Consider the following 13,285-nt stretch of genomic DNA (forward strand, 5'->3'; position numbering starts at 1 on the left):
CCACTGAAGTCTGGGTAACTGACCTATAATTTCCTTTCTTCTGCCTCCCTCCCTCTTAAAAAGTGGAGTAACATTTGCAATTTTTCAGTCCCCTCGATTACTGAAAGATAATTACTAATAATACCTCCACGATCTCTTCAGCTATCCCTTTCAGAACGCCAGGGATTTCTTTAATTACATACCGTATTTTTCATATTTGCTATATGATGTTTGGTAGGCTCTTGAGTACTATTAGAAAGGCATTATTAATAGTTGCTTTGATCACAATGCTTGGACACAATGATAATAACGGCAAATACATACCTGTCTTGATCTCCAAAATAAATTTGGAAACTTGAATGGAAACTTTTCCAAAGGGATCATCTGGTCATTGAGATGACAAAATTCATGCCCTTGAAGAAGACATCGGATGTATATAAAACAGCAACTAAAATGGATCCAAACAATGACTCACCTTCGCTGGATTCTTCCTGTTCCTCCGAATCAGAGTAAAACTTGTCCTTTGAAGAGTCCTTCCTTGCTTTTGGTTTACCTACAGGTGTTACCACTTCCTTAGTCTGCATATAAACACAAAAATAGTTCAGATTTGCTACAGCATTAAAGAAAACCTTCAAAAAGTAATTACAATGATTGCGAGTTAGAGAAAGCAAAATGGAAAAGAAAGGAGAGAAAACAAGGCAAGGAAAACAAATGGGTGCAGGATGGAGCAAGGATAAAAAAAGATCTAGTCAATAGCAATTCCATGATTGCTATTTATTTCTAAGAAATGTTTGTTAAGACGATAAAAGAGAAAGTAATACATTAGGGTTATCATTTCTAATTAGAGTCCAGAAATTTCCTGTTGAAATGAACCTGTATGGAGAGTCTGCACTGTTCTTTTTACTCAAACACTTTCAAATGTTCATGCTTCAGGAATGATAATTTCAGAATAGTAAAACACTGCTACTTCAAGCAGCTTGCTCAAGAAAGGTGGGGTGTCAATAAAATTAGCAGGAAAAATAGTGGCCTTAGATCAAACAATCCTTTTAAACCTGGCCAGTATACCAAACACAAGGACTTCATACCCTACAGCATTTACTAGTCTTTACACAACTGTGTCATCACATTAAAAATAACTATGTACATAACTATATTGGATGGAGTATTTCAAGAGCATTTCTATAGAAACATCACACATGACATCACTGATGCCGAGAAAGCTTTTGATAGAGTAGAATGGCCTTATTTATTTAAGGTGCTTGAAATGTTTAATTTTAGCTTGAAATTTATATCCTGGATTAAACTGTTATATCACTCCCCTGTAGCCTCGGTTCGTACTAACTCTTTAAACTCACCTTTTTTTCCTCTCTTTCGTGGTACTCGACAAGGCTGTCCTCTTAGTCCCCTATTATTTGATATTGCATTAGAACCTCTTGCAATTGCTATTCGAGAATCTTCAAATATTACTGGGATAACTCGGGGATTAAAGTCCCATAAATTATCACTCTATGCTGATGATTTACTTTTATATATTTCTAATCCTGAGAGATCCATTCCTGCTGTTTTAGAGTTATTAGCACAATTTGGTCTTTTCTCAGGTTATAAATTAAATCTTAGTAAGAGTGAACTTTTTCCGATTAATAAACATCTTCCCTTATATTATAAATTTCCATTTAAATTGATTAATAATTACTTTTCATATCTTGGGATTAAAATTACTTGTAAACACAAAGATTTATTTAAGACTAACTTTTTACCATTAATAGACCGTATTACTCAACTTTCATCTAAATGGTTTCCCTTATATTTAACTTTGATTGGTCGTATTAATGCAGTTAAGATGTTTTTTTTGCCAAAATTTTTATATGTGTTTCAGGCATTACCAATTTTCGTTCCTAAATCTTTTTTTGATAAAGTTGACTCTAAAATTTCTTCATTTATTTGGCAGAATAAGAATCCGAGACTGGGTAAAATACATTTACAGAAAGCTAAGAGAGATGGAGGTTTAGCATTACCTAACTTTAGATTTTATTATTGGGCTATTAATATTCGACATATGAAATTTTGGTTACTTGACCGGGACATACTATCTATTCCTAAATGGGTAGCATTGGAATTACAATCTGTTCAGGGTTATACACTTGGTTCTATTTTAGGTTCCTCTCTTCCTTTTGATTCGAAACGCCTTAAGCAGGTCTCTAACCCGATAGTTAAATATGCTTTGCGCATTTGGTTTCAATTCAGAAAATTTTTTGATCTTAATCAATTCGGGTTAGCGATTCCTATTTTAGGTAACATATTTTTTCCTCCCTCTTTTACGGATCGCGCTTTTCAAACTTGGAAGACTAAGGGTATTTTACGGTTTTTGGATTTATTTTTAGATGGTTCCCTTATGTCTTTTGAACAATTATCTAATAAATATAACTTATCAAGAATACATTTTTTTAGATATTTACAAGTTAGAAATTTCCTAAGTACTATACTTTCTTCCTTTCCAATGCTTCCTCCTATATATATTTTAGATTCGATAATTAACCTTAATCCATGTCAGAAAGGTGCATCGGCTATGATTTATAATATTATTATGAAACTTAGGAAAGCTCCATTTGATAAGATTAGGGTAGATTGGGAACAGGAATTGGGGCTTACCATTTCTGTGGATGATTGGGGGCAGATTTTACAATTAGTTAATACTTCCTCTATTTGTGCTAAACATTCCCTAATTCAATTTAAAGTGGTTCATAGAGCACATATGTCCAAAGATAAGTTAGCGCGTTTTTACTCGCATATTAATCCTTTCTGTGATAGATGTTCGGGGCAGATAGCCTCTTTAACTCATATGTTTTGGTCTTGCCCTACTTTGGAAACTTTTTGGAGAGATATTTTCAATATTATTTCTAAGGTATTAAATATAGATATCTCTCCTCACCCTATTACTGCTATCTTTGGACTACCTAAAATTTCTAGTAATCTTTCCCCTTCAGCCCGTAGAATGATTGCATTTCTTACTTTAATGGCGAAAAGATGTATTTTACAACATTGGAAAGAGCTTAATGCTCCAACTACCTTTTTTTGGTTTTCTCAGACGATTTTATGTTTGAATTTGGAGAAAATTAGAAGTAACCTTTATGATTCTTCATTTAAATTTGAACAGATTTGGGGACCTTTTATTCGATATTTTCATTTAATGTAATATTTACCCTTCTTGTTTTTTTTTCACTGTTTTAATGGAGGTCGGGATTGAGGACGTGATTTTAAGTTTAACTCTGTTTGGTTTCAAGTTAGCCCATTGCTTTGCTTTGCTTTTAGTTAGTTGCACGGTGGGTTTTTTTTTGGGGTTTTTTTTTCTTTTTTTTCCATTGATATATATAAAATTTAGTATACTATTATGTTATCTTGGTTTCTTATGCTTAAATTACATTGTTTGTAGTATTTCTTTTTGGTATTGTTATCTTTTGGAATTTTATTATACTTTAACATTGTATTAATGTTTATATGGCTTACCTTTTTTGTATACTTACTCAATAAAAAAATTTAAAAAGAAAGAAAGACATCACTACAGAATCTACCAAGTGCTTTGTCTGATAATCAGCAAGCAAATGAGAAATTCAAAAAAAAGGCTACATTCTGAATTGTAATGTTGTATCACAATGCTCAAAGGCATTAGTTTAATCTACAGAGGGTATGAAGCATTGGATTTGTAACAGAGCTTGATTTTTTTTCATCTGGTATGAATATTTGGTAGATTTCAATGTTTTCATGGTGATCTGAGTTACAATTATAAATCACATGTATTGTAAGGGGTTGCTGTCTGATTCTGTTTTAACAACATGGAAGTAGAACAAGATTGTTGCAAGGATGCAAACTTGTGCTGCAGTATGAGCTGAAATATAGCCGGCCAGTGGTGTACTGGCATCCACACTGGACTTCGAGGCGACTGGTCCTGGGTTCAAATCCGGCCAGCTCCTTGCATGCTTTTCATCTGTGCCGGGCTGAACGTCCAGCTAGCAACTTGTTAAAAAAGAAGTTCTGCCCGATACACCACAAGGCACAGAAAGGAACAACAAGAAGCCTAAAATATAGGCCACTAAAGGATGTGCTTGGATATGATTAGACATTTGTGTTTTTGAGCAATGTTTATCATAATCTAATACAAACTAAGAAAAATAAATATTACAATATTAAATATTGGAATATATATACAGAATTTAAACCTTGTTGCAGTTACATACATTATAAATGTTAATGTATAAAGATACAGTAATTATTTTATTACATACTTTATCTTTTTATATGATACTGTAGACTAAAACATTTTAGACAGGGTCAGCAACTTTCTACAGCATGTAATTAGAATTGGCTTCATCTTCTGCATCATTGCTTTCTTCTCTGCTACAGGCCGACCTTCACTAATCCGACTACCTGTAATCCGGTTCCTTCGATAATCTGGCACTGATGATGCTTAATGTGATCCTTCTGTAATTAGGCATTTTCACTAATCCAGCACTCCTCAGGTCCCAATGGTGCCGGATTAGTGAAGGTCGACCTGTACTTAAATAATCTAACTAGGTTATCAACAATCAGTAAAATAAGAAAGAATCATACTGTCTGAATGACTTCCACGTTTCGGACAGAAGGGTCCGGGGCTGTCCTTGGCCAATCTGGAAGCTCTAGGTACCCGTTTGCTTTAGTATTCAGTGAATGTGATAACGTACTCAGTTGGAAACGATCTCTATCTGTTGATCAAGGGGAGGAAAAAAAAGAGAAAAATAATAATATAGACTTTATGTCAGAGCCTTAATCAGCACTAGTGATAATTGGTGCTGCATTATCTCAAATGTCAGAGTATAAATAAAAAGGGGAGATGATTCCTCATAGGTCAGAAAACTGATTTCAGACCATAGATTACAATAATCTCACCTATAATGGTCAATAAAAAAGCTAATCATTCAGTGTGTTTGGAGGTGTTGCTGTGAAATGCAGCTCCTCTAAAAATTACTTTACTGTGAATATTAAGAATGACAGCACAGTTAAACAATCCGCATACATGTCTTAGAACAAAACTCACTCAGAATTTTAATACTATTTTGCTGCCAACAAAACTGTTCCTTGGCTTCCTATTAAAATTTAACTATAACGTAAACAGATCTATTAATAGCAATATGTGACAATAAACTATAAAAGTATACCCGTAAAATTAAATAATTGAAAGTAAAAAACCAAAAACAAAGCTTACAGGGGTATCATTAAGATCAGAATAAAGTGACACAAATAGAGAAAAATTTGCACTACATCATTTTGGGAGACAATTAAATGAAAATGAATTTGAAGAGAAAGGTTGCAGACTCTTCACAATTTACTCTTAAATTCAGTATATATTATAAAATACTTTTGTTCTATTTACAGTTTAGCATAACAAACCAACATTCACAAATAAACTAATAAAGACTGTAAAAGTATTAAACTGTTTTGCAGATGGGTATACCACACTATCCTGTTCTTAAGAAAGCCTTAAGTTACCAGTAAACTGCATACCCATTAACCAGCTGCAGAAAGGAGATAGGAGTCAAATTATGTACTGTCACACAAAAAATGTTGTCACTTGCAGAGATGACCAAAAATAGGAGCCATAAACATAAAAAAAATCAATTGGGAATTCAGCAGAAAAGTGCTTACTTAGAGAGTAGTTAGGAGGTGAAACTTGCTACTGCAAGCATTTGAAACAATCAGCATTGGAGCTTTTAAGTAGTTGTGAAATAAACACAAAGCGAGAAAGGAATAGAAAGGTGCATAATGTGGTTACAAGGGTTGGAATGGGGTGGAGGGGCTAACAAAACTCAGCATGCACCTTTGGGCATTTTCAACTCTTTATTGTGTTAGAGTAGCAAGTACCACCAGTGCCCCACCCCAAACATTTTGTTTTTACACATTGCTGGTAAAGCCACAAATTGCTGATCTCTAAATGTCCCCAGAAGACAGTACTGACGCGTTTTTTTTTAAACTACTGTGGTCATATTGCAGAAGGTCCGTCCTACAGTATGGGTTGGGTAGGAAATCCTAGGATTTAGACCCAGCAGCAATGAGGAATAGCACCTGCCCTTCCTCATTTTGGTGAAAGAAGCCACTGATTTGGGAGGTGTCATTGCCATCAGAAGTGGTGAACCTGTAGCACGGGTGGCCAAGATGGACACGTGCAAAAATGTCGTTAGCACGCAGTGGTAACCCTCATTTCTTTAAACCCCACCCAGAATAAAAAGACACACATTGATTATCTTTACTGACAAATGAAGTAGCAAATGATTGTTTACAACCCGAGAGCAGTGAGATGTTTTCACAGGAAATACCTCACTCCAGCTTGGTGGCAGCTAGATGGTTGCTAGAACACAATGTTGGATGGTAAGTTTTGAAATCCTCACAGATCTGGTGTACACTTTGTTGGATCAGTTGGACCATTTAGTCTGGTTCACCTACATCTCCTCCATTTGTTGAACATCTGCCTTACCTCATCCTCCCGCCACCTTAACTGGGATAGGGGCCCCTTATCCTTACTTACCATCCCATGAGCCACCATATCCAGCACATTATACTCTGTAACTTCTGCCAGTTATAATAGGATCCTACCACTAAGCACATCTTTCTTTCTCCCTCTCCCAATCTCTGCTTTCCACAGGAATCGCTTGCTATGTAACTCTCTTCTCAACTTGTCCCTCCCCAGTGATCTCACACCTATCACTTATCCCTGCAAGCAGGACAAGTGCTACATCTCTTCCCTCACCACCATCGGTGGGACTTGACATAGAATGGGGCAACACACACAAAATGCTGGAGAAATTCAGCAGGCCAGGCAGCATCTAGGAAAGAGTAGAGTCGATGTTTTGGGCCCAACCCCTTCAGCAGGCAGATTGGGAGATGACTTTGTCCAGCACCTTCACTCTGTCCACTTCAAAAGGCAGGAGCTACCAGTGGCCACCATTTCAATTTGAATTCCCATTCCAACATGTCTGTCCATTGTCTCCTCTACTACCACAATGAGGCCACACTCCGGTTGGAGGAGCAACACCTCATTTTCCTCCAACCTGACTGCATGAACATTGATTTCTCTAACTTCTAGTCTACCTTCAGTTTCTTACTTCATTCCCTGTTCCTTCACCCCCACCCCAACATGGTCTCATCTATCACCCACCAGCATGTACTCCTACCCCTCCCCCCAATTTCTTATCCTGGCTTCTGCCCACTTCTTTTTCAGTCCTGATGAAGGGTCTAGGCCCAAAATATCAACTGTTTATTCCCCCTTCATAGATGCTGCCTAACTTGTTTAGTTACTCCAGCATTTTCTGTGTGTTCCCCTTGTATTTTACCTTTTGTCAGTATAATAACAATACTATTTATACTAATTAGAAATGATGCTATTTTTCAAATGTCCTTTTAAAATTTTTGAACAGGTTTTCTAAAATGCTTCATTTATTTCAATCTGTCTGTTAGAATTTTATTAATAGTAAAACAATGAATATACATAAATAAGGAACAGGACTCATCCTTTTTCCTTAAGAATGTCCATAATTATTTTTACAAATCTATTAATCAATGATAATCTCTGCCTAAAACAACTACGGCACACAAAATAGTTGAAAAAAATTATTATCAATTTGGGCACATGCTTTCAAAAAGGGTTCATTTTATGGAAAATACACCTTGCAGTCACTGCACACCAATCATGCAGCATATAAGCGTCTATGGTAGCGGAAGCACAAATCGAGCTAGCTACTTTTACCTGGATGCTGTTAAATTTCTTGAGAGTGGTTCCATGGTGCATATCAGGGAAGTACAGAATTTTCTATCATGTTACTGATTTGTGCCCTGTAGATGATGATGTGCCAGGAGGTGAGTCACATGACAAGATACCCAGTATCTGACCTGCTCTTGTAGCCATGGTATTTATGTAGCTGGTCCTTTGGAGTTGCTGGAGGGAACTCCAAAGGACATTGACATTGGAGGAGGACCTAAATGCTGCTGCATGTCAAGATTAGGTTTTTGTTGCCTGTCACTTTTGATGGGCAAAGGTTACTTGCTACTTATCAAGCTCAGCTTATATGCTGTGTACAAATTACAGCATTTACCGTAGGTATGAGCTGTTTCATTTGCTGACAAGCTGCGAAGGGAAACAAAGCATTATTCACTCATCAGCAAATATCTCCACTTCCGTCCTTAAGATGGATGAAAGGTCATTGATGAAGCAGTTACAGACTGGCTTTGCATATTGCTCTGAAGAACTCATTCAGTGATATCCTGAAACTGGGATAAGTGACCTCCAATAACACAAACATCTTTGTGCAACTTTTGATTCCAGCCTCTAGTGTTTTCCCCCATCACTTTGTGTTGAATGAAAGTAGATCACCAGGGCAGTATCTTGCTAGACTGCCCAGCTGATGACAGCATTGTAACTACTTTGGAACATGTTGCCTAAAGGTACAACCATCCCTGAAGCACAGGTCTTCAATACAATTAGGTGGGATGTTGTCCAGTTCTAGTCTTTACTCCATCCGGTGCTTTCAGGTGTTTCTTAATAGCAGTGGCAAGCTTATGCAGCACTGGTAACTCTCTCTAAACTAATATGTGAATTTGTTGTTCATTTTTTAATGTCTCATGCTCCAATCTTCAAACTGACCCAATAAATCGAGTGAAGACAAGCTTGTCAACGTAATCTACCAAAAAGAGTGGCATGATGCAACAGGAAGACTAACAAGAGTTAGTATTTACAGATACACAATATTTATAAAAGTGTAGGAAGAAAGGAATGTAAATTTTAATGAAGATGTAGGATGCAAATTGGGTAATAGAAAATCAATGAAGCATTAGTCATTGTCCTGGGTGAAAGCTGTGTTTTGAAGGTGACAGCAGTGACAGCACGATACCCAAAAGCATCTCAAGTAAGTAAAAGCTGTTTGGAACAAAAGTTTTAAAGTCCTTGGAAAAATTATTAAGTGAATAATCCAGAGTCAGAGTCTCTTGCTTTGCACTATAATGTGCTTTTTCTATCAAGCAGTTTTTCAGCCCTGCGTGAAAGTCTTAAGACACCCTAGATTTTTATATGATTTCAGATAGTATGGCCTCCACAGAGCCCTGATCTCAACATCATCGAGGCTATCTGGGATTATCTGGAGAAAGAAAAGAAAGTGGGACAACTAAAGTCCGCAGAAGAACAGTGGCAAATTCTCCAAGATCTTTGGAACAACCTACCAGCTGATTTTCTTACAAAACTGCACAACAATGTATCTAAAAGAATTGATGCAGTTTTAAAGGCAAAGGGAGGTCACACCAAATATTGAATAAATGTACAAACATTTGTAGTTTTTTAAAACTGTTTACTGCTTTTTATAGTACTTTTTTATTATTTAGAAATTCTTCATTTCACTATCTTTGAAAGCATCTTTGCTTTACAGAATTTTTTTTACATGTGCCTAAGGCTTTTGTACAGTACTGTATCATGGAGGAGAAAACTTGGAAAATACGACAACATACAAATGGTAACATTATGTTTTCTCCAGTTATTGCCAGGTATTTTTTTTAGTGGTTCTCACTGAAAATATTATCAACTATTTACCTTAGTTTCTTACTCCTTTCAAATCAACAGCAATGTTGTGCGGTAAATTAACACTACTCGCTGCAATGTTATTCCTACTTTAAAACTTAGTTGGAGGTCAATAAAAAAAATTTTAACTGACTGACTAAAAATACCAGTGGTACTCTGGAGGTTTCCTTTAAATGGTGAAATAGTGAAGCAGCTCGGAGCACTTTGCTTGGGGAGGTGGTGGGGAAGCAAAATACAAAAGAAGAGAAACCCATGGAAACAGGCTTCTCGATCCTAATCTTTGACCACAATCCTAATATTACTTCACTTGTTCTGAATACAAACAATCGTAACGTAGCAATACTATTCTGCTTCATTTACAAAGTAATGGATGAGATTGTGTATATACAAGATATATGTATAAACAAGACAAGTTAGCTCCTCAGCTATTACTGGGCCTTGTTGCACAATTGAAAACAGTACTTTCAAACTGCAGAAGTAAATTATAAATATATAATTGAGTGACAAAGGGAAAAGCAATGAGAATAAGCTATTAATTTTTAGCTTAATAAGGACCTTAATGGAATACAATTTGGCCCAAGTCAAATTGTATTCAATTCATTGAATTCTGGGAAGTATACTAAGTTTTAATTTATACGAAGTATGCAAAGTTTTGCAGTTGCATACAAGGGATTTATGGTTAACATCAGAAATTTATGTTCCACAATAATCTTTAGTTGAATATACTACCTGCAAAGTTTATCGTAAAGTAGCTTATGGCTTTTTATATACAGTGGATTTGGGTTAATTGAGACACATTTTGGCCCAATTAAGCGGCTGCCCCAATGAGCTGAAGTTCCATGGAAATAGGTAAAAAGATATTAAAAAAAAAGACAACTACCATTTATTTGAGTACTATTTATGTATTTAAATGAAATATAACTACTACAGTATTACAAAACTGTGTATTAATTCATAACAGTTATCAATGGAGGAATTCATCCAGTGCACTCATGCATTCTTTTGATTGACTGCAAATGAACAAAATCAGCACAGACACCTATTGCAGATAATGGGCTTGCATTCATACAATGCTTTCAATGACTGCATCCTCCAAATCTTTACTTTTACTGTGACATTTAAGGTGATTGTCAAAACCTTCAAATTCTTTGTAGTCCCTACCTTGTTGAAATAGTGAAATCATTTCATTTTTACTCCCGGCCATTTCTGGCATCTCCAGACCTGAATTCTTGAAACCACAGTGAGCAAAATAGTTCTGAATTATATTACTGTTTATTTCTCACCAATGATCAGTAACAATAATCACTGTTCTTTGAACATAAGCAAATGCAACTGAGGCTATTTAAAAACTGTCGTGTCTTATGGCCACACAAATGCACATGCCTGATGCTAGTTAGAAACTGTTTGGCAATAGTCTCTTGTCACAATTAGTGGCAGCATCCCAAATAAGCGAAGGGAATCCTAGCTATCTTCTCAATTAGATTTTGTTCATTAAGAGTTGTCCTAAATAAGCAGCTGCCCTGATTAACCAATGGCCCAATTAACTGAAGTCCACTGAATTTGTTTACATTATAGTTAACTTACAAGTATCCAGTTTTAATGACAAAGTTATAAAAAATATCCTCTTCTGAATATTGGATATAATCTTGTCAAGCATCTTATATCTGTCGCCTGATCTTTCTACCTAATAACTCCAGACTACATGATATTGTAGCTGCTCACAGTTGTAAAAATAAGCCATAACTGCAATAAAATGCTCTTATGATCATCTACACATTAGAGGAAGTCAAATAGCCTGCCAAGATGCACTGAAGTGGAAAACATCAACAGTTTTGGACTTCATGGCATTCACAATTAGAATGTACAGTAATGGGCGCACTTTCCCTTTATGTCAGAAAAAGCAATTCTACTCATCAATTCCCACAGATAAAACCAGACTTTGAAAAGTATGACTTTTTTTTAAAGAAAAGTACCTTTAAATGGAGATTCAAGGACTGGTGCTGGTTTCTGGACAAGGAATATTTTCTTGGCATATTTACTTAAAGCTCCACTCTTCTCATTTGGAACTATCAGCTGCTTGATAAATCTTGTACGATCTCTAATGTCATAGTTCTGATCATACTTGGCTACATTTAATATGTACTGCATAAGCAATTTTGTCTGTTGGCAAAACAAAACAAGAAAATAATATATGTTATTTACGATTATTGATAACACTGAATAAACATATTCAGAGCTGTAATAAGAATGAATGGTCATGGCCGACAAATGTGGCTCCATTGGGAATACACATTGCAAAGGCAGCAAATGAAATTTTAGCTAAGGCACATGTCCTCATCTGTGCTGAGTAGGTGAATGCTGAATCCTGAGAAGAAGCCAGGCGCTAGATTATTAAACTGCTGAAGTGGAAAGAAAGGCATCATTAAAAAATAATCATATATGGCAAAGCTAGTGAAGAGTCTACATGAGGATAATGAATGTAGAAATATAACTAAAAACATAGCACTCAAAACTTAATCTGAAAAATATGCAGGACATCAACATATCAGATGATATTAGGCTAGGCACATTTCTATGAAAGAGGTAAGGTTTACGAAACAACACTGCCCCAAAGCATGCACAGTGCCTGGAGCCTGAATACACTTAGCTCATACTCACTGAATTATGAACCATTAACTAAGCCATATGAATCAGTGAACTGTATTATTGCTGATTATTGGCAATGCATTTAGCCATTTCTATCTCAGGGTAACTAACTGATGTCCTTTACAACCAAGCTAAGTGACTGAGTGTCATGGGTTCCGTCAATCATTACCAGTATTTCTGAAAGAAAACAGCCCTGCTGTCAATCCATTCGGATTTTATTACTGATCCACCCTGTGTAATCACAAACAACACGGCAAGCTTGTACTTTTAACATACTGCTTTAGGAAGCCACGCGTCTTTATTCCCATGAAGTTTTGTCACTATCACCAGGAGTAAACAAAGAATACATTTCCAGATTTTAACAAAAAAATTCCACAGTTAGAACACTCCTGTTTATTGTTTTTACTGAAATGAATGAGACTTGTAAGTATGCAAAAACATGGAACATAATTTCAGTCATTTTGTATTTCAAATGATCAATAATTTAGTTTTAGAGTTCATTTTCCTGTTCAAAATTATACAATCTTCTGCTCATATAAAATTTTAAATCTCAGGTAAAGCAGAACATCACACTGCTCATAATCAAGCTATTTCCTTCAGTCTTATGCCTCTGAACGTGGGGAAAAAATTGCAGGAATTCTGCAGATGCTGGAAATCCAGAGCATTACAAAAATTGCTGGAGGAACTCAGCAGGTCAAGCAGAATCTATGAAGAGGAGTAAACATTCAACGTTTCAGGCCAAGATCCTTCATCAGGACTCAACATTTGATCATTTATTCTCCGCCATAAATCTTATACCCTAAGCTCATGTTGTGTAGTAATATCCATATGGTAAATTGAATATTTTCCAAACTTTAAGCTTCCACAAGAAGCTGCAGGCCATCAGTAACATCTAGTTGCCCAATAATCTAGAATCATCTGGGCTTGGAGAGTCCTCAGCCACTATCAAGCAAAGGACTAATGTACTTTAAAAACACATACAAGTACACTTAACATGCTTCACTGTAACTCAGCAAAGCTATAGGAAAGCACTTTATGCATGCTGGACAACAGAAGCAGCTTGCTTAAAGA

At 36.0% G+C, this 13,285-nt stretch overlaps 1 protein-coding gene across 2 annotated transcripts in view; it reads right to left on the reverse strand.

The window, feature by feature from the left end:
* ap3b1a (adaptor related protein complex 3 subunit beta 1a) overlaps window positions 1-13,285 on the reverse strand; it is a 257,151-nt gene that overhangs the window by 114,280 nt on the left and 129,586 nt on the right. For both annotated transcript variants that reach the window (XM_063049310.1, XM_063049311.1), the window contains exons 16-18: window positions 11,542-11,728; window positions 4,585-4,715; window positions 455-557 (exon numbers count right to left, since the gene is read on the reverse strand). In XM_063049310.1, coding sequence (XP_062905380.1) covers window positions 455-557; window positions 4,585-4,715; window positions 11,542-11,728 — 421 coding nt within the window. The remainder of the gene's footprint in view (window positions 1-454; window positions 558-4,584; window positions 4,716-11,541; window positions 11,729-13,285) is intronic.

This window comes from Mobula hypostoma, chromosome 5, assembly GCF_963921235.1.
Source record: "Mobula hypostoma chromosome 5, sMobHyp1.1, whole genome shotgun sequence".
NCBI classification, from domain to species: domain Eukaryota; kingdom Metazoa; phylum Chordata; class Chondrichthyes; order Myliobatiformes; family Myliobatidae; genus Mobula; species Mobula hypostoma.